At 39.5% G+C, this 22,164-nt stretch overlaps 1 protein-coding gene across 11 annotated transcripts in view; it reads left to right on the top strand.

Annotated features, from left to right (window-relative positions):
- Positions 1–22,164, top strand: part of COL25A1 (collagen type XXV alpha 1 chain) — a 302,196-nt gene that overhangs the window by 191,189 nt on the left and 88,843 nt on the right. For all 11 annotated transcript variants that reach the window (XM_066996430.1, XM_066996428.1, XM_066996427.1 and 8 more), the window contains 2 exons: positions 12,122–12,148; positions 12,314–12,340. In XM_066996430.1, the coding sequence (XP_066852531.1) occupies positions 12,122–12,148; positions 12,314–12,340 (54 nt within the window). The remainder of the gene's footprint in view (positions 1–12,121; positions 12,149–12,313; positions 12,341–22,164) is intronic.

Raw genomic sequence — 22,164 nt, 5'->3', positions numbered from 1 at the left:
AGTACTTACAAGTTGCCCCGGATGGATTTGTGCAGTGTAGATTTTATCATTATATTTGTCAGGTAGTTCTTGCAAAAAGGTTTGTTTGGGTACCCAGGGAGCCTGTGATGTGGCTGGTAACACAGGAACAATTTAAGGGACTACAGGATGTGTGAGGTAGAGTAGGAAAGGATGAGATTCTCAGGGAAATGTTTGTTGGTATTTCACTTAAATACCTTTTTTTTTTTTTTTTCCAAGCTTTAGCATACCCTCTGGTTAAAAAGTTACCAAGGTTGTGAAATAATTTCATTGCTCTTAAGCTATTAAGGTTATGTTGCATTCTCAGAAGCCTTTCAGTATCTCTTGGGCAATATTTTACACAGCAGTGGCTTTATGCTAATATTTTATTGCCGTTGTCTTTCTAACCATTCATGATTTAAGTAATCTAACACACTATTTTTTTAACAATAATATTTTATAGTAGAGTTTGTAGACACCTATATATATATATTGGTTATATATATATATATAACACCAAATATATATATATATTTATATATACATATAAATCTTTCTCTGGCATCCTATTACCTTGAAAGAACAAATGTATCTTGCATTGAGTAGCAAAGTTTGGAAAAGAAAAAAGTGTATACATAGGATGAAGTGCCTTTGAAAAACTCATTGAAACTCAGGACTATCACTACTGAAATAAATGCAGGTAATTTGGGTTCACTGCAGTGAATGGAAGAATGGAAATGACCTCACTTGTTTTTTACATTTTTATTTTTATTTTTAATCTGTATTAAAAATCTTTATGCTGAAATTTAGTGTTGAAATACAGCAAATGTATGTTGGCTACAAAACCCTACTTGTGAGCTACCCAGTTTTTCTCAATCATACAAGTTCAGCCTTTGCTTACTTTAATGTAAACATGCTTTGATATGGTAGCAAGTGTGAGCTGAAATTCTTCAAAAAGGATACCAGACTTTTAGTAATAAATTCTTTGAATATATTCTTAGTCTTTTAATAATGAATTTAGGGTTGTTTTTAATTCCTTCCAGGTAGAGAAAAATGGCAGAGTAGGGGAATTTATGGAAACAGAATGAAATGTGTATGGGTCACATCAAGTTATTTTTTTCCTTGAATTGTTTTGCTTTTATTTCACTGTCTGCTTGTTTATGACTTTTTTGTAGACTCCCTACACAATGTAGCATCTGTTAATAAAATACACAAATCTCCTTGACCCTGTTGCTGTTCAAAGGGTGATCTGCCTGCTATATATTTTTATGCTATGTATCTTCAAAGTAGTAATGGAAAGAGTAAAGATGATAGATCCACAAGGTTAGGGAGCTTCTAAGACACACAATGACTTCAGTGACCACAAGTCCTTCTCTTGTAGGTAGTGACTGGCAGTGCTGAATCTCTATTGCTTTGAAGTTCTCCCCTTCCCTTATTTTCTTCTTTTGTCTGGTTTCTTCAAAATACTTGAAGCTCAGCCTGTTATTCTCATCAAAAAGGTTCTTTTAAGTTGCACAAAAAAGACCAAATGGCCAAAAGACACTGTCATTTCAGCTGAATTATCTATCAGTCCACTAAGTAACCAAGGAAGCACCAGAGATCATTGAATTATAGAAGCCACTGTTCATGTTTTAGGTGGAAAAAAAAATGAAAAAAAAAAAAAAAAAGATAGAAATGTTAGAATGTGAACTACTGTTCCTGAAAATAACAGGAAGTTGTTAACTCCCTGAAAGGAGCTGCTTTCTTTCTACACTTCTAGGAATAAATGATAGAGCTGGCTTATAGAAGTATAAAAATATTTAATGGTCTATTTTTTGATCTAAAAAATCTGGAAAAAATATTTCATGACTTTGATTGGCAGGAAGTATATATTTTTCTCTTTAATTTCTATTGTGTTGCGAAAGAAAGCCAGAATATACTTCCACAATCCCTGCAGTTTTATAAGCCCTAAATTCCACTCGACTATATTGGTCTTCCTTTCAAGTCTTTTTCTTTTTTCTTTTTGTTTTAATTATTGTTTTGTTATTGTTTTTCCAAGTTTTTTGTTTGTTTGTGTTGTGGTTTTTTTGAGCATGTTAATTGCTTCCATAAAGCAGAATGTTTTGATCGGCTTCAAGGCATCAGTAGGTAACATGTCTGCTTAGGCTGGGTGCCAGATGGATATCCTACCTTTTGAGCAAAATAGCTCTGTATTGGTACAGTCTACTTATGGGCTGCTTACTGATAAAGTCCTCACAGGCGAGTGCAGAAAACTCTTCTGAAGTTGTACCATGCTGTTGCTTTTCTAATAAAAGGGAATAATTGGGGGGTTAAGCAGGTCTAGTTATTTATTCTCCTTTGTTTCATATCCCTTTTAATGTTCAATGCAAAATAAAAGGTGTGAAGTCTGTGGCAATAAAAACTGTTTATAGCTATAACTTCTTTCCCACTTAAGTAGTTTGACACAAAAATAAATGCAATTCTTCTGAGGAAAAGGTGAAGCAATCTACTTTGAAAACTGTTTGCACTCTAGTTATTTTTATTGTAAAATTTGTTGTAGGCAGCCTTTCATTCTTCTTTGTCTTCCTGTCTCCCAGGCATGCTGGTTTATAGTTGCTTAATCCATTGCTCCTTGAATTCCTGTGGGGTCATTTCTGTTGACTTCAGTGAATATTTACTGCTGAAAGTAAAAGACCCTAGTCAACTGCACTTTGTCTTGTTATTGAATGTTATCAGCTATTGAATTTCTATCAAGAAGCCCATGATTTCTCATAAATATTTTAATCTATTGATAGCAGACTCCTTTTTGCTTATTCCATAGCTACCATGATATATGTTGATTTTTTTCTGTCATGTCTGACATAAACACTCAACTACCAAGTGTTTGCTCAGATAAAAATGCAGTCTTGTATCTAAATTCCACCACGAGCATGCTCACTTGTGCGGACATGTGCACAGAAGTACACATTGCTGTTGAAGAGGATATAGCAGAGATACAGAATTAATCTACTTTTTAGTAGTCTCATGTAGGATGGATCAAGACCTCAAGTGTCTGTTCTTAATGAAACAGCGAATGGAAGAGGAAAAAGAAGTTGGGAGGCACTGTGAAGGTCAAGGAATGCAGAGCAGCCTACCTGAGATACTGGAGAATGAGTTAATCTTAGTCATACTACAAGATGGCATATGATGCTTTTTCCAGTCTAACGTGGGTGTGTAATGAAACAGGGATCTTGTGGAGTATCAAGAAGGAGGCTTAAAGCAATCCATATCAAAGGCAGGTCTCATTTTGGGGTTGTTTTATAAACCAAGGATTGAACACTGAAACCGGTATTTTTTTAATTTACTTTTTATTTTTTTTAAAGCTTTTCTGCCATAGGTTGAACTCCAAAAAATCCTGAAATCATTTTGTAAATAGCAAATGTACCAGTAATACTAACAAAAGCTAAGTGTTCAGTTTGAGGAATTTTGATTCTGCAGGGAACACATCAGTTGTATTTTCAAATGCCTTCCTGCAATTATGAGGACTAGCTAAAATTTGCATGTTTCTGTCTTTGATGTAAGCCCAGGTTATATGTCCACATCTTCCTTGCACCTCTGGTGTTATGGAAAACAAATTCTCTGTTTTCTTATAAAATGAGAGCCTTGGCACTGTTAGATTTTCTTGTCTGTGTTTTTATGTGCTGTTTTACAAGTTCCATTTAGTGGAATTTCCATTATGTTGATTTTTGTTTGTTTTTATTTACAGTATTGCATCAAAACTAATATCAGTAAATAGATGCTTAATTAGCAAGTAGGAGAATAAGAAAGTGTACCCTAGACAAGGAAGTCAATGAGGGCTTATGTTCAGGAAATACTTACATTATGGTGCTATAAACAATAAATGGTATCTAGGAGGCTTTTTACTTTACCAGAAGCCATTTTTTTTATCTACTGTAACATGACAAGTTTTTCTGTCACCATATCCTTGGTCTTTCTGGAATCACACAGCATCATCTAGGTTGGAAGAGACCACCAAGATCATCTAGTCCAACCTCTGACCTAACATTAATAAGTCCTCCACTAAACCATATCACTAAGCTCTAAATCTAAACGTCTTTTAAAGACCTCCAGGGATGGTGACTCAACCACTTCCCTGGGCAGCCTATTCCAATGCCTAACAACCCTTTCAGTAAAGAAGTTCTCCCTAATATCCAACCTGAACCTTCCCTGGCACAACTTTAGCCCATTCCCCCTCATCCTGTCACCTGGCATGTGGGAGAATAGACCAACCCCCACCTCGCTACAGCCTCCTTTAAGGTACCTGTAGAGAGCGATGAGGTTGCCCCTGAGCATCCTCTTCTTCAGGCTGAACATCCCCAGCTCCCTCAGCTGCTCCTCATAAGACTTGTTCTCCAGACCCCTCACCAGCCTCGTCGCCCTTCTCTGGACTTGCTCGAGCACCTTGACGTCATTCTTGTAGCAAGGGGCCCAAAACTGAACACAGTACTCGAGGTGTAGCCTCACCAGAGCCGAGTACAGGGGGACAATCACTTCCCTAGACCTGCTGGCCACACTGCTTCTTATACAGGCCAGGATGCTGTTGGCCTTCTTGGCCACCTGGGAACACTGCTGGCTCATATTCAGCCGACTATCAACCAGTACTCCCAGGTACTTCTCTGCCAGGCAGCTTTCCAACCACTCAACTCCCAGCCTGTAGCTCTGCTTGGGGTTGTTGTGCCCCAGGTGCAGGACCTGGCACTTGGCCTTGTTGAATGTATTGCAGCTACTCAATTCGCAGGAATTAAACAGCAGTTGATTCAGATTATATTTGCTTAAGTTATATTATGGCTGATCCTTGATTTGTCATGCTCAAGCAATGGGTACACAGTCACACACTTTGTACCATGGAATCTTTTGTATCTAAATTTGTGGTTTTGCAAAGAAAAAAATGGCATTTGTCTGTAGAAGGAGAAAAGAAAGAGGAGGGAAGAGGACAGTCTTATTAATTAAACAATGAACGCAAGGATGTCAGATAAAGGATGAGGAGACCTTGTCTTGAATGGGACACTGAGCCCTAAGTTTCTTTCTGGGTAATGAATTAGTTAGCACAGACCCATTTGCAGCTTGTGTAATTATCTGATGATTTTTATGAGCAACATTGTAAAGTTCAAAAAAAGCACCCCCGTCCTGATCTCAGCAGGAGCATTGAATGAGAAATGGAGATGCATGTCTAAATTACAGTTATTGTACTATAAACCTCCACTTTCTTGACGCATTTTGGGTAGACTGTGCTCTCCTGCCTGCAGTTTATGGACATGTCTGGTTTATGTATTGGCACAAATCACTGAGTCCTGAGTACAAATGTATGAATTTATGGCAGGGTTCACTTACAATTTACTTGTTGATATGAATGTTAACTGAGCTGTTTATCTAGATTGTTATATACATGAATTTTATGTTTCTCAAGTTACATCCATTTACACAGCATTTATTAAGTCAGGCAATTATTGTGTCAAGTGTTCAAATTTCATTTCCTCTGCCTTGGAATATTGTAACAAAAATTGGAGAATATAAGGGGAGTCAAAGAAAGATCGGTACAAGTCTTTTGTTGGTAGCTGTTGGGCAGTTGTTTGTGTTTTAAAGGTTTCACCGTAAGTCAGCTATATCCCATGGGAAGAATGAAATATAAAAAAGAGAAGGGAATATAATTTCAGAGGTAGAAACTGTCAGATTCACTGGAAATTCTTGTGAACACTTGTAAAATTGATGCGAAGTGAGATGTTTGCATTGTAAACTAGCATATGTAAACATTGGCTGCAAACATGGCCAAGTTTAGCAAATGCCAAAACCACATTGCTCAGTAGTTCAGGGCTTGCACAGTGGACACAACTAAAATGAGTGTAGGAACTTTGAAATGGTATTGTATTTCTTAATACTCCTTGTAAGTTCTTATCTTAGGACTCAGCATACCTGATCCTAATATTTTGCGGCAGCTATAGGTTAGACTGGGGAATGTTGGTCCAGTCAGCAGCTTGTAATTTGGTAAAGGTGAAAGTCATGAACCAAATTTCAAAGAAACAAAAGTCAAACTTATCTCCGGTAGTTTGTTGTTACATGCTGTAATCAAATTTTATCTTCAAAACATGTTGCAGGAGTTGAGCTAATTTAGACAATGTATGGCTTGTCATGTAGTTGTGAAAATATGATTAATTAAGTTGGCGCATGTATTTGTGTTTTGAATTTGCCTAGTTATTTTTGGACTGACTGGTTCACTTTTCTTCTCCTCTCCGTAAGGCCACCCTTTCCTTATGCTGCCAGTTACAGCCTTACTGTGGATGCCATAGCTGCCTGTAGGGATGAAGGCGTGGTGTGTTGTTTTACCCAAAATCAAAACAGAGGTGGGATCTTGCAAGCTTTGTTCAGTCCTCTACCTGCCAGAATGCCTTAGCCCATGGCTATAGCTGTTCTGCTGGAAATGTAGGAAAGTGGTGACAGTATCTAAAAGGTTGTTACTACCAGTGTCTGCTGTGGTAGCTCCATCTGGTTGGAGCTGTTGAGTTTGACATCTCTGGTTCCTTAGGAAACCTGAAGGAGACAATCCCATTGTGACCTGGGACTCTCACAGCCTAACTGACTTTATTGGGTTGGTTGTTGCCAGCTTCTGCTGCAACAGGTCTTTTCTGCAGTGGTGGCATCACTTGGGTTATTTAAACATCACCAAAAATCTGGATTCCTCTGCCCCGGCTTGGGAGCTTTCCATATAGCCCAGAAGCATTGCTCTTTCTTTGAACCCCTTCCTGAGTGTGTACCCCTTACTATTTCCACTTCTATTTTCTCCTCAATGCTTGAAGCCTTTTTTGTGAAGTCATGGTAGAACTTTCTGTATTACAGTTATTTGTGAAGTCATGGTAGAAGTTGCTGACTTATGGCTAAGGGCAGATCTGTAGCAATAGAAAATGGAGGAAAGATATGTGTAAGAATTCAGATCATTCTGAATGCTTGTAAAACCAACATAAATCAAATACTGGCTTTTGAAGAGGTCCTCCGAATGTTATCTGAGTGAAGACCGTAAATGTTACTCTCTTGTTTTCCAGCACTGTGTCCTCTTGCCCTTCCATTCATTGTACATGTATTTATAATAATGTAAGGGTGGTTTAATTGGAAATGAAAAAATTGAAATGGGATTTTGATGGTCGTTGCCACCCCCCCCCCTCCAAGGGAAAAAAAAAAAAAAAAAAAGTAACCTGCCAACAATCTTGTACATGGCTGTTGAATGGATTATGGATTTGACCTCGATTTCAGTTTTGTTCTTGGCTGGCAGGTGCCTGGAGGGCTTTCAGTCTGCTTTAGAAGGTCTTGTTTTAAAAACAGTAGTATTTGTCACCTAATTATGAATGCAGATTTTGCATGTGTTTGTGATTTACAAGGCCTTCTTTATGTGAAGCAGGCTATAAACTCTCTTTGGAAATGTATAGTAGTCTGGAGCAGATAATTACACTTTGAGAAAAGAGCCTCTGTTTCCAGTGAAAACACTGTAAAGTTATTTCAGAAATGTTCTGACCTCAGACGTTTCATATAACTTACACAAAATGCTTTCACATTTGTGCAGCAGCTAGTGGCTTGATCTCTGCCATCTCATAAATGAAAGTGCAGAAGTCTCCTTGGGAAAAAAGCAGGATGTCTATGCTGTGGCCTACAAAGCTAGTGTTATTTTACTCACTCTGTTCTTTGTGTCTGTGCCCTTAAACAGAAGAAACCTTGCCCTCCTTTAAACAAATCTGTCTCCTAATCACACTCCGCCTCCGCAAACCTAACTTTCCCTCAGATTTTTCTTCCTCCCTTCCTCCACTCAATGTACACACACTAATAAATTCTGCAGTAAAAACCTTGGGAGAATTTCTCAGCACAAATGGAAAGAAGATGTCAAAGACCGAGGATAGGAATTTTTCTTTTAAACTTGCAAAAACAATAGAGAACAATTGAAACAATGGGAGAAGAGCCAGAGATGGGCGAACAAGCCATGCAGGAATTGCATTAATTTTCTTTCAATGAAACCCCACTGTTTCTCTTTGATAACATCCAATAAGCTATTTTTGTTTGGAATTGTTTGTTTGTTTTTCTAACCTCTTGGTGGAAAGGAAAAACATTGCAAATACAAGTGCAGAGACTTGTGAGAATGTTCACACCAAAAACACTCTCGTGGCCTTTTGAAAAGCTGTTTCTAACTTCTCATACAATACAGTTGTCATATATTGATGAAGGCTTTGTATGAAAAGTTTGTATGCTGAAAGGGTGACTTGATAGAAACAATGGCATGTAGCACCTGGGGAGAGCAAACATCAAATGGTCCTAATCCCTGGCTTCACCCAGCAGAGAGCAATGAATGGAGAACAGACTTCCAAATATGATGAGGACACGTAATCTTCAGAAAGCCCTGCCAGGAGAAATGAGGACAACGTTTCATTGAAATATGTGATTATCTCAACAACAACAACAAAATGTCTGGGTGTGGATTATACTTTCATAGAATCATAGAATATCCCGAGTTGGAAGGGACCCATAAGGATCATCAAGTGCAACTCCTGGCACCGCACAGGTCTACCCAAAATTTTAGACCATGTGACTAAGTGCACAGTCCGATCACTTCTTAAATTCAGACAGGCTTGGTGCAGCGACTACTTCACTGGGGAGCCTGTTCCAGTGTGCAACCACCCTCTCGGTGAAGAACCTCTTCCTGATGTCCACCCTAAACTTCCCCTGCCTCAGCTTAACACCATTCTCGCGGGTCCTATCACTGGTGTTTACAGAGAATAGGTCACCTGCCTCTCCACTCCCCCTCGCAAGGAAGTTGTAGACCGCAATGAGGTCTCCCCTCAGCCTCCTCTTCTCCAGGCTGAACAGGCCAAGTGCCCTCAGCCACTCCTCGTATGTCTTCCCCTCTAGGCCTTTCACCATCTTCCTCACCCTCCTCTGTACACTCTCCAACAGTTTTACATCCTTTTTGTACTGTGGTGCCCAGCACTGCACACAGTACTTGAGGTGAGGCCGCACCAGCGCAGAGCGGGACAATCACTTCCCTCAACTGACTAGCGATGCCGTGCTTGATGCACCCCAGGATACGGTTGGCCCTCCTGGCTGCCAGGGCACACTGCTGGCTCATATTCAACTTGCTGTCAACCACAACCCCCAGATCCCTCTCTGCAGGGCTGCTCTCCAGCATCTCGTCACCCAGTCCGTAAGCATAGCCAGGGTTGCCTCGTCCCAGGTGCAGGACCCAGCACTTGCTTTTGTTAAACCTCATGTGGCTGGTGATCGCCCAGCTCTCCAATCTGTCCAGATCTCTCCGCAAGGCCTTTCCACCCTCAGCAGAGTCTACAACTCCTCCAAGTTTAGTGTCATCAGCAAATTTGCTCAAAACACCTTCTAGTCCTACATCCAAATCATTTATAAAAACATTGAAGAGGACTGGCCCTAAAATGGAGCCTTGAGGGACCCCACTAGTGACCATCTGCCAGCCGGATGTGGCCCCATTTACCACAACCCTTTGAGCCCTGCCCGTCAGCCAATTGCTCACCCATCGCATGATGGTTTTGTTTAGCTGTATGCTGGACATTTTGTCCAGTAGGATCCTATGGGAAACCATGTCAAAAGCTTTGCTGAAGTCCAAAAAGATCACATCAGCTGGTTTCCCTTGATCGACTAGATGGGTGATCTTATCATAAAAGGAAATCAAATTTGTTAGGTGGGACGTACCCCTCATGACCCCATGTTGGCTGGGACCAATGACTGCATTTTCCCCCAGGTGTGCTTCAATAACTTCAAGGATCAAACAAAATGTCTGGGTGTGGATTATACTTTCAGAGATCTCTTAGCAGGAAAATCTGCAGGGGATGGATACACAAGGGCCACCTTTACAGATGAAGACGGCTGAGCATATTGCCAAGAGTGGTACCAGGGGGATGGTCTAGCAGTTCACCGATCTACTGGCGTGGTTCAGCCTTGTTTCTGTCCCATTGAGCCAGCTGGGACAGTCTTTGGCATCCTATTTTGTACTGGCTGGCAAGTCAGTGGCAGGCATGCCACAGGACAGCTGTGAGCCCAAACCCTCAGCATGCAGGAGTACCCTTGGGCGTAAGAACAGCACTGAGCATCTGGATGAAAGCAGTAACATCTGCCACGATCGCAGCAAGATCCAAAAGCCAACATCTGTCTGCAGTCTCAGTCATGTCATGTTATCTATAATTTCATGCCTGAGATCCAAGAAATAGGATTCTGACTGTAGCAGATGGGGGTCATGCTATTTGTAGTTTGCAGCCAGTAAGATATTCAGAGCCTGTAATGGTTTGATAATTGAAGGAGATAGAACAGCCACAGCCCTCTGCTTGTGCTCAGTGTTCACCATAAAAAAAAAGCAGTAACAGCCAGTTCTGAGTGATTTTTAGTTCTTCCTATTCCACACTTAGTGTTAATAATGGTGTGAGTGTGCAAATTCGGTAGCTTGGTGGCACGTATGTGTGTTTTAAAATGGGCTTGTTGAAAATGATCTCTGCTGTAATGTCATGTCCAAGTAAACACATGGAGCCTCTAGCTAGCTGTGGACTATGTTGTACGTGTTTTCCAGTATGTGTATATATATCTTTGTATATATATATATAAACCTGTGCATTGGAGAGGGGCAATATGGGATCACATATGAAAAAAATAATAATAATGTAGAGACCATAAAGATATAGCAAGGTTGTATCCAGTTGTTTTGCTTCATCCATTTCTGAAGAGGCCAAGTTCATGCAGGAGAACAGGTAGGGGGCAAGGATCATAGTGAGTGGTGCAGGTGGTTTCCACTCAGCCTGCAGTGAGCGCTGCCCTTCCTACAGGGAATGCAGGAGGCCAGGTAGCAGACTTGCTCTCATGTCCTCTGCAGCAGGTGGAAGAAGTGGCAGACTGTGGAAGGGGAGGCATATGCTTTAATTCCTTGAAAGATTCAGCAGCAGGGGCTCTTCTCTGACATGCATCAGAAACCCTTAAAAATAAACAGAAAATTATCTACAATAGGAATTCTCAGACTTGCATGTGGTTGATCGCATCTTTAATACACAGCAGACTGACCTTCCCCGCACTTGCATTTACATGGGCCACATGAATTTTTACAAATGAAAATTGTGAAATGGCCCAAACACACTCAGCTCAGTAACCTCGGTTATTTCTAATTGTGTTGCTGGTAGCAACACAATTTGTTCTACATGCAGCACATATACATGCACACACGATGCTCTTTCTGTTATAATGGTGGACCCTGCCAGCTTGGATGGATCCTTCTCTGTTTCCAGCTGCTTTCATACGTACCTCAGGTCCTTTGTAATGGAACACCTGCGTAGCTTTCAGAAAGCTAGAGTCTGCACTGTATAAGCAGCCAGTTCTCTGCAGACCTCAAGCATTTTTATTCACAAGCCACTAATCTGAAAACTAGTGTTTTAGAAAACTTGCTGGTAGCTTTCTGGAAGGTGCTCAAAAAAAATAAAAATTGTAAAGGACCTTGCTGGTTTGTGATACTGTCACCTTACAGTTTGTCTGGTGGTAAGTAACAATCAGTATTACGTCTGCAAAATCATGTTACACAAATTTCTCATAAAAGAGCTTATTTTACCTAAAAAGAGTGTGCTTGAGACTAAACATCAATTTCGGTGTTTCCAAAGATAGGAATGAAAGCACTACTTTTAGATTCCCTAATCCATTTTTCTTTGGCAATCTAAGCTAAGAAGGGTGCCAAAATAAATGGCAGATTTATAAGCCTGTGAATTTATTAACCACACTTGCAAAGAAGTTTTGCAGGATTAGAAAACATTTGTTATCTGATAAGAGATAAACTGTTGCTCCTAGCTGAAATTAATAGAAATTTTGCCATATCAGGCATAGTTTTGCTCGTCAGAGCAGTCTGATTTAGCACATGGAGTGAGCAAACTATTCAAGGAATAGCTGCACAGTGACTGTTATTATTACTGTGAAGAAGCTGTCTCTGGAATATCCCTGGTATTTGGTGTGAAAAATTGTAAGGGAATACTTTGTTATGAAGAAATCCCAGGTTTGCTCAGACCTCTTTCTGCAGTGTCGCAGACTTCACCAGTACCAGCAATTCATCGGTTTAAATCTTTGCTTCTTTTTCTTTCAGGGCCCTCCTGGTCCAAAAGGCGAGAAGGTGAGTTGATGTATGGGTGACACTTCCAAGGTGAATGGAAAGCCGTCGCAGCATGAACTAAAGACACAGTTTGTATTGACGCAGTGTAATGTTAGATTATGTACGAGAGCTGGGTAGCACACAGATGCTGTGTTAAACCTATCATCTCATCTTTCCACTTTGCAGGGAGATCAAGGTGATCAGGGCCCTCGGGTAAGCATCTTAAAAAAAATGTTACACTTCCCCTTCGCTGAGTAGGCAATTAGTCCTTAGTGCAAAACTAAATTAAATACACTGTCTGAGCTAATTATGCTTATTAGCTGCATTTACCCTGCATGTTGAAGTCAGTGTCTGCAGGACAGTAATACTGAACGTGACCAGATAGTGTCTGAGAAGACTTAAGTAACAATAGTAAGTAATGCTTCAAAATATAAAATTTCCCTTGTGGGTGGAAGCAGGTTTCAGTGATTTTGCTCTGCTATATAAAAGTTGGCTTTCCTAACCAAACCTTTCAGTTTCCCCAGCAATGTTTTCACGCCTTGCATGGGCTCCCACAATGCAGAGGGCCAGTGGATTTATAATAAATGTAGTTCTAGATTTCACATAAAATATACCTATTATTTAGTAAAATGTAAACAAATACTTATGCATGCACTAGCTCTTTTTCGTGACATGTATGTATTTAAATTTTTTAATAATAACAATATTATGACTTCTTAAACACGTCCAGACAGACAGAACATGGTTTAGATGTGGAAACATAAAGGTTGTTTTAATTTTTAAATATCATGTTCATTTTAATAGAGAAATAAAGAGGAATACAGGGGTGAATATGGCTGTGCCAGTTCATTGTTCTTTACATCTGTGCTTCATTAAAAGAAGTTTGGTTACATCGTTTTAATGATACAGTGACTTTCTTCTTTACTTGCATATTTGGCGCATATTTCCATTGATATTTTTTTCCTGTCAAATAAGCAGAATATTTTGAATTTGTGATGTTATTTATTTTATTATTTCTTCTTACTTTACTTTTTTTTTTTCCCTAGTCAGTAAAATTATCTAAAGTCACCACATAGTTATCTATTGGAATTCGGTGTTGGTGCTATCAGCATCATATTACCTCCAGGGTTCAATTACTGTTGTGTCCTGCTTTACCAAGACACATTCCATGTATTGGAGGGCAGTAGAGTCCTCTCTGGACTGTACAGATCATGGTTATGGTTACTTTGAGGTGCTGTTAAATCAAGTGCTGCTAAGAACCAAAAAATACCCAACCTAAGGAATTTACATTTAAGGACATTATGAAGTTATTTGTGCAGTAGGGGCTGCCAACTGAGGCTCTCTGAATACAGGAGAGGAGTTGAATGAGGTCAGCAGAAGAGAGGAAGAACTGGTGAACAGCACGTTTTTGAAATACATGCTTAGGTATTTTTCCCAGTCTTGCTGGTTTTCCCTCTTTTTCTGAAGTGGGCTTGAGTGTGTTCTACAGTAGCTTCTTTTTTTTTTATTCTTCTTTTTTATTCTCTCTCCCCCCCCCCCCCCCCCCGCCTTGTGTATTTCATGAGCAGTAAGTACTACGATGCCTCTGACCACTTTGTGTTTCATAGTACAGCAGTTCTCTCTTCTGATGACTGTTTTCAGGGTGAATCTGCTCACCTTGATGTGCCAGGGGATTTGGAATGTAATTAATGGAAATTATGTGTGCCAGCCAGTCATTCACCAAATGAAACCAAACCCATTTAAACCTGGTTGGTTACCTTTACATATAGTTTTCCACCTATGTCAAATAAATGTTTTTGGAGGTGGTACCATACCCTGAAGTGTGGTACCTGTAGATGACTCTGGAATTAAGTCAGCATTTGGATGCGACAAGTTTACAAACAGATTGGATAAAATGTCTGAAAGTGATGGACATTTTAAAGCTAATTCAACTTTTAGAGATATAGAACTTGAAGTTTGTGATATTTTTACGTATTGTTTGAGACTAGCACTTAGTTTAATAAAGATTTTATTGTTCCAAGTTATTTTTATGATTTGGAAATTTTAAAATGATCCTTTATTCTTTTTGAAAGCTGCTTTCTTTCCTCCTGTTATTTTCAGAGAGTAAAAGAAAACCATTTACTAAAAGAAATCCACATAAAATGTGGAGACTCTCCAGGTCAAGGTGGGACCTTAAGCTCTTAAAATCCTGCTGAAATTAAAAGAAAAAACATTTAAGAAAAAAAAAATAATTTATTTCTGTCCCTGTATATACCATTTCAGATTTTCTTTCTGTGTCTTTAAATGTTGAGAGATTCTTCTTTCTGAAATCTCAAAACTTCTTATTTTATGATCCCTGGAGATGATGAGTATATACTGAACTTATCTGAGATTCAGGTTTACTTGAAAATATCTTCAATAAATTAAAGTAGTAGAAAATTGACTCTCCAAACACTGCCCAGAAACTTATATTTTTAGAATAACAGGTCTGAATAGTTTGTCCTTTTTTTTTGAAGAAGAATCTGCAATGTTTTCTTAAGTATTCAGAAGTAATTTGTTGACCAGTCTCCTCATTTTACAGAGTTGGAGTAAGGACTCTGGTTCATAATGCCATGTGGCCTAATCCACTTATGTCCATATGTAAGCAAAAGCAACATACCAAGTTGTGTGGAAGATGTAGAAGTTCATGTTCTGAGAGTGAGCTTGAACAGCAGATTAATTTGTGCTTTGATCTCGTGAGACCACAAATAAAGTAGTGGTGGTGAGTGCGTTCAGCAGTCCTAATCTTATTTGAAGAAATGCCTTTTTTATTTTTTATCTTTAGATATTTTTATATCAGATATCTTCTCACTACTTCAGCGTACTGGTAGACTGAACATTTAGGTCAAATGCAGAACTAGCTTTCCTCAGTACCAGTTAAGATACACAAATGTTAGTAAGTCTTTTAAATGCTTTTCTTTTTGCAGAGGACGTGGCTTTGTGACATGTCCATGCAGATTTGCATTACTGTACTGAGCCATGGCAAAATAAAAAATGATGGTTCTTAGCCTTTGGGCTATTAGAATAAATGCTGATGGATGTCAGTCCATTTCTTCATTCTAGTTGCTCAGCTGCTCTATCCCAGCTTTAAAAAGCCTTTGAAGGTTTCATAATGGAAGGACTGCAGAGTATATGTGTTCTGAGTAGAGATTGTACCCTGATTAATGGAAATAGATGTTCAGAGGTGAATATTTGGGAGTAAAGCAACTTGTACTGTGTCTTAAGTGGTCTGTTGTTGTCCTTCTGTAAATGATATAATAAATATCTTCTGTCCTTTACTTCACGTGCATGAGAGATCGGGTCTAGAAATCATGGGCTAGCAGCTGGCTTTAAATTGGTTTTGGTCTAGGTACAGTGAGAAGCTCCACAGAAGCCATATTGAAGTATTTTCATGAAATTACTTTCTCCTTTTGGTATGTTTAAGTAAATTTTCCTCGCTGCTGGCTTTGCACAAAATTGATAACATCTCTCAAACTTCTTCAGCAGAAGAGATTAAGTCCTAGAAAAGAAAGGTATTCAGAAGTTTATTTTATTGTGTTAACCTTTATTGACTTGAAGATGAAACAGGTTCTTTATCTACTGTTAAACCAGTTGGGCTCAGGTAGTGATATAATGTTCTTTTCTATTTAACCCTTTCCTCTTCCTTGTTTACTTTTAATATATTTACTCTTTATTTGCTGCCCACTAAAGAGAAATCACTGCTTTGCAACATAAATTCTGCAGGTTCTACTCTTCTGTGTTGGAAAACTATTTAAAATTTGGCTAATATAGGCAGACATAGGCCTGAAAGCAGACTATTTACTGAAATAAATACAAGTATATGTGTATATATAATATAAGTACAGGCTACATTTTTAAATTTAAGTATTTCTTCACTTGTTACATTATGGACACCACATTTATAAGCTGTCCCATATTAAAGGGAAATTGAAGATATATAAGAAATGCATTTTGACCTGATCTTTTCTTTTAGAAAAAAAAAAATTTTTAGGCTTGTTTTTAATGTGCGTGTATATTATCCTTAGTTAATATGTTTTTAAGAATATATAGACAATATTTTGGGCCTTTTTCTCCTCCTACTGAAAAAATGGGGAAAACCTTTTTTAACGTCATTAAAATTAGTTCTTCATTCATAAATCAGAAAATACTAGTTACAGAGTCATAAATAAACCATGTTCATTTATTCTTCACCTTCTTTTAAAGCTATCTTATTTTGTCTTATTTTTCATTTGAGAGTTGGCACATCTTTTTTTAGAAGGGAACAGGTCTGCTTCACAAAACAGCAGAACGTAAATTAATCTGACTTACTGGGAGTCTTGCTTTTGATGAGGGCAATTTTTGAGGCATTGCTAACTGTAGCAAATGCAGGTAAATCAGTGTTATAAATAGGAAGCTTTGCTCAAATCAAACCATACATGCAGCTGATTTGTATCCTCATCTTGTCAAAGCAAATGTATAGTATTATAGTCTGAGTTTTATTTTAATTTAATATAATTTTGCATAACTTAAGCCTATTCTGTCAGTGTCTTGGTGATGTTTGATTATATCCTACCGAAATAGTTTTTTCCATAAATACTGCTCATTAATTTTATCTGCCTTAATAGAAGGACTGCTCAGCTTTCTTTAGCATAAATTAGTGTTGTCCCCAGCTGTTTTTCTTTCCTGATTAAATATTCTTTGGTTTCCTTTATATGAATATGCTGTCAAAAGCTGCAGCAAATGTGAAGATATAGTGATGGTGCTCCCTAAGCAATATTCCTACGTGTGTATAAAAGAATGTTTTCTGTTTTGCTATGTGTTATTTAAAACATAATTCACACAGTACTGCTTTCAAATCATGCTTTACTAATATGACTACCCATGTAGTTATTTTTTTATTGCCTGATGTGTATAAACAAATTATATTCCTAGTTCTAAACTATATCTAACCACTGTTTTGAACTATACTCCTAATGTGCCACAATAAGAACGCTGAAAAAACTTACATGATTTCTTCTGTTAACATAAGTTTAACTGAAGGAGCCTCATTGAGGAAATTTGCCTGTAAGCAGTTAATTCTGAGGCTTTGTTTACTTATCTGTTAAAAGGCAATAGGGGTATTTACCTGGTCCATTCTTGGGAGAAATTACCTGTTCTAATTCACCAGTTTTAGGTGGTCGTGGCTGCACTGTTTTCCATTAAGCTGAAGGGCAGGGTAACAAATTGGAGTGAAGTTAGGAAAGAACTGAGATTGCACTGGCTGCCCACATTGCCTGGAGCACTGGGACACTCAGACTTGAGATGCCATTCAGAGGAGAATTCTCTTGGCAGTGGATGACGCTCCAGGGCCCAGCTATGCCTTTGATGTCCTGCTCATGAGGTACCGCTGGGGAATGCAGAACAGCTGTGACACTAGAGAGTGCCACATACCTGCTCCCAAGATGAGGATGTTGTCATTCCCATCTTAAGAGCTAGGCAGTGCGTGTCTTCACTCACCACCCGTCAGTTTGCATCTTGCCCCTTTTTAGTAATGCCAGAGGAATGGTGAGGAAGGAAGTCTCTGTACATCCTGTTCCTTTTTCTACAGCCCTGTCCCGTGACAGAAAACATTATGTAGGCGTTTCATCTCAGACAGCAGCTGTCCTGTAAAATACTGCAGTACTGAACACTTGAGTTAGAGCAATTTGATCAAAAACAGCTCTTCAAATTTACTTCATCCAGTCCTAACAAATATCAGAGAAGTGTTTCGAACCACTTACCTGCTTCACTTAACTGCAGTGGGTATCGAATTTAAAAAGTAACATGATAAGACATGACAGAAGTTTATTGCTGTGAGGACCAACTTGGTTTTGGGGCAGACCAACCCATCTTAGATTGAATAGGATGTTTCCCACCAGTTTCAGTGAGAGCAGGTATGACTTCAGAAAGGATATCTTCTGTAGGTCAGATTGTGGTCACTCATCAGAACTTGTAACTGAGTTGTGTGGAGAAGTTATTTGCCTCACTGAAAATTCATCTAATACTAGAACTAAAATAGATAAGTGCTGGCTTTTCCCAGTTTTGTTCATTTGGAGTGCAGTGTCAGGCAGAGTTTACAGTGAAAGTACAGAGGTCACTATGGAAAATAACACTTTTTTTTATAATGAGCCATTTCTAGTCAGAGACAGCTTGTGCTGGTTCTTAAACATTGCATTTTTATTATTTTAATACAAAATCTGAATTGTTACACAATATATTCAAATTATAACTCCTTGCTGAGCGATTGCCTAAGTGAAAAAAATTCCTGGATCCTTGTCTTGTTGTGGTGCGCTGCTTTAGTTAGCAGCATTACTGATGGAGAAAGCAGCAGTTATGATAAAAGGGATTATATAAAAGAGGTCCCGCTGAGAGTCCATGGCACTGTACAGAGTGATACCAAACACTGTGTTCCCCAGGGCAGGTACAATAATTAGCTGCAGGACTGGCACTCAGTCTGAGGGATTAATTAGAACTGGAGGTGGTGTTGGGGGAGGGAAAGCAGCCATAAAGAGTGTCAGGATCACTCTGGCCTGAAGCCTGTGTGATTTGATGTGAAATAGCAGCAGCTGGCTGTAACCTTAGGAAGTGCAAGTGAACAGCAGGTGGTAATTCCTGTCTCATTTACCATGTCTTCACAGGAACATGTAAGCTTGTGCAGTTTGGGTTTATTGGCAGGTCAGAAGGAAAATCCTAAGGAGGACTGTGACATTTACTGCACTAAGCAAATGCAGTAGTCAAAAGGGTGTGTATGCAGTGCAGTATAAAACCACTAATGTAATGTTTGTTGTTATACCTGCCATTCAACAAGGTTATGATAACCTTGTAGTCTTGGCCTTGCGTAGACCAATGCGTAAAACTGAGTGTACTATGAAATATCTAGGACCGCTAGTGGGAATGGCATCTTTGGAGACTGTGATGGATGTCAGAGGAGAATTATTTCATCTGAGTAGGAAATCAGAGGCAATGATGTGAGGTTCTGCCATCCTTCAGTTTTCTCTGTGACCGTTGTGTGGGAACGAGTAGGCTTTACCTGTGTTTCCAGGCAGGTAAGCAGGACAGTGTATAATATGGTCACAGGCATGTTAGCTTCCACCTAGCATCATTTTTTGCTTGGAGTTTGGGCAAAAATTACAGCGGGATGTGCAACAAATGTGTTAATGTAGAAATTGTAACCAGCTAGTGTTTCAGGGTAAGCCTGAGTTGCTGTCAGCAGTAGAATTTAGTGGGCCAGTGGTCTCTGTTGATCATTGTAGTGTTTTGTACTCTGTGAGGGCCTCCCAGGGTGTAGAACAAGTGCCCTTCCTATGTGCAGTTGAAGAATCAAACCAAATAAAGAGAAAATCGAGTAACTTTGAATCCATCGTTGAGAACAACTTTAGATAGAGAAAAAATAAAACAGATCTAGGGGATATTTGAGGCTATATTTATAGCAGAGTGACAGGAAAGGAAGAGAACTCATGTTGTGGGAAGGATAGATCTTTTTATGCCTTTTTTGAAGCTCATTGTTTGCCAACATTATCCTTCATGGATGCCAGAAGATGCAGTGCCTTCTAAAGCCTCCCACGCATGCAAAAACTATGCACTTGTTATAATTTCTTTGCTGGGTTCCATTTAATACTCCTGTATTTCTGGCCTTCTCCTGAAGCGCATGTTGCATATGGGGAGACAATCTAGGTCCAAGGCAGCACTGCGTTTTTCTGACCATTAGAGAGAGATCAGACCTAATGCATTCAGCTCTGGGCCCCCCAGCACAAAAAGGACATGGAAGTATTAGGATGAGTCCAGAGTAGGGCAAGGATGATGATCAAGGGGCTGGAGCACCTCTCCTGTGAAGACAGGCTGAGGGAGTTGGGGTTGTTCAGCCAGGAGAAGAGAAGGCCCTGGGCAGACCTTACAGCGGCCTTCCAGTACCTAAAGGCAGCCTACTAGAAAGCTGGGGAGGGACTCTTGTCAGGGAGTGGAGTGATAGGATAATGGCTTTAAACTACAGGAGGGTAGTTTTAGATGAAATATAAGGAGGAAATTCTTCACTGTGAGGGCAGTGAGACACTGGAACAGGTTGCCCAGAGAAGCTGTGGGTGCCCCATCCCTGGAGGTGTTCACGGCCAGGCTGGATGGGACTTTGGGTAACATGATCTGGTATGTGGTGTCCCTGCCCATGGCACGGGGTTGGAACTAGATGATTTTTAAGGTCCCTTCCAACCCAAACCATTCTATAATTCTATGAAATTGTCTGCTTTGGGCAAAAGAAAGATGGTTTTTTCCCACTTGAGAACATGTTGGAAAAGGTTGTTGCTGAAGGAGGGGAGGGGGTTCTCTTTCTCATAAAGTAAGCAGAAACCTTAAGTGCTGATAACTACTCTTGAACTTGCCTATGTAGTATTAGGAAGCATTGAGAATGGACTGTGAAGTGCTCTATGGAAGTGTTCCTGTGTGGAGCTACGCAAAACTTTCAAAGCTCTTTCTTTTATTCTCAGCAAGATTTTTACAATCAAAACAGTATTTTCAGAGTATCTCCTTTCTTAATTATTTTCTCTCTCCTTTGTATTCAACATGAAATAAATCAAATGTAATAATGAGATTTAGTTTCCCCTTTTTTTCTCCAAAATGTCAAATTGAAATTATGCTACGTATAGTGGTAACTATGAAAATAACCATGTAGTAATCCTAAAGGCTAATGAATAAAAATGAACTGGTTAAAAGATTTTCTGGTAATCCCCTTTTTAATAAATGAGATTTAAAATTTATTGCATGCTGCTTAATTTTTAGATCTTTTGTAGGTTTCTTGTTTGTACTCATTTCCATTACATGGGTATAGTAGTTTTATCTAGAAGAGGAACGAACCATGCACAGCAGGACTAATGAGTCACAGATGTAAAGATTCTGGCACATTACCATCTAATAATTTCTTAAATTTATATTCCATAATAAGATAAATGCATATTTGATACATCTGTTTTCTAAATGATGTACCATTCCAGTCTTAGCAGTGTTTCGGGAATGAGTCTCTTAAAATGTTTGTTGGCTTAGCCTTTTTTGGTTTTGTTTTCTTTTTATTTGTTTCTAAAGAGGAGATTTCAGGTCACCAACCAATGCAGTTAGCCACACCCCGTTCCAAAGTGGGAAGGCTGGTAAAACTGCCTCCGACTTGATGGGATCCACTTGCAGGGTCTCAGCTTCCTCTTATCTCACAGCATATCAAGAGCAAAGTTGCTCAATGCATCTCAAAGGCACTAGTGAAGGACATGTTGTACGCATCAGAATATAACTCTGCCTTTTTTTTTTTTTTTTCCTTTGGAAAGACCAGTATGGTCTTTGTGAACCAGAGGATCTTTGTTGTCATTGCAGGTGGAGATGCACAGACCAAATACTTGTAATGATGACTCTGCTGCAGCTATCAGGCTGCTCTTGCCTGTTGGTGCTTTCCACAAGGCCAGCTGGGCTGCAGGGGGCTCGTGCACCATGGCTGCCCCATGGCTCTGTGGGCTGCATCATCAGGGCTTTCATGCAGGACTTCTTGGTAGCTGCCTTGTCTGGTGGCCAGAGCCAGGTGCAGCCTTTCCTTTCATAGGTGCCAAACTGCCACCCTGCAGGTCTTGCAGGGCGCTGTGCCACCAGCTCCTTCTCACAGAGGTGGCACGTATGCATGCGTGCACACAGGGAGCTTAGAGGTACAAGACCATATTGTATTCTGTATGCCTCAGCCTGATGTGTCTCAGCCATTTCCTGGCTCTCCATGAGCAAACCTTTGAGAACCTCTGTTTCAGATAGTGTGCTGTGCCTGGAGGACTGGAGGGTTTCTTATTTTAGGAATATACTTCTCAACCTCACAAAACTTCAGCTTTATCAGGAGGTCAGGAGGTCTGATTTGCACCCTAGAAGGCAGCACAAGAAGGGTGTTGAACTGAGAGTAAAATTCACCCCCTGTATTGCCACAGCAGGCCATGATTGCCATGTGTTTTTTTTGTTTTTTTTGTTTTGTTTTTGTATCAGTACAGTATAAGTTCTGCACATCTTGGTAG

This window comes from Anser cygnoides, chromosome 4 (genome assembly GCF_040182565.1).
Source record: "Anser cygnoides isolate HZ-2024a breed goose chromosome 4, Taihu_goose_T2T_genome, whole genome shotgun sequence".
NCBI classification, from domain to species: domain Eukaryota; kingdom Metazoa; phylum Chordata; class Aves; order Anseriformes; family Anatidae; genus Anser; species Anser cygnoides.
The sequence above is the reverse complement of the archived record's forward strand: the minus strand, read 5'-3'. Positions and strand labels throughout refer to the sequence as shown.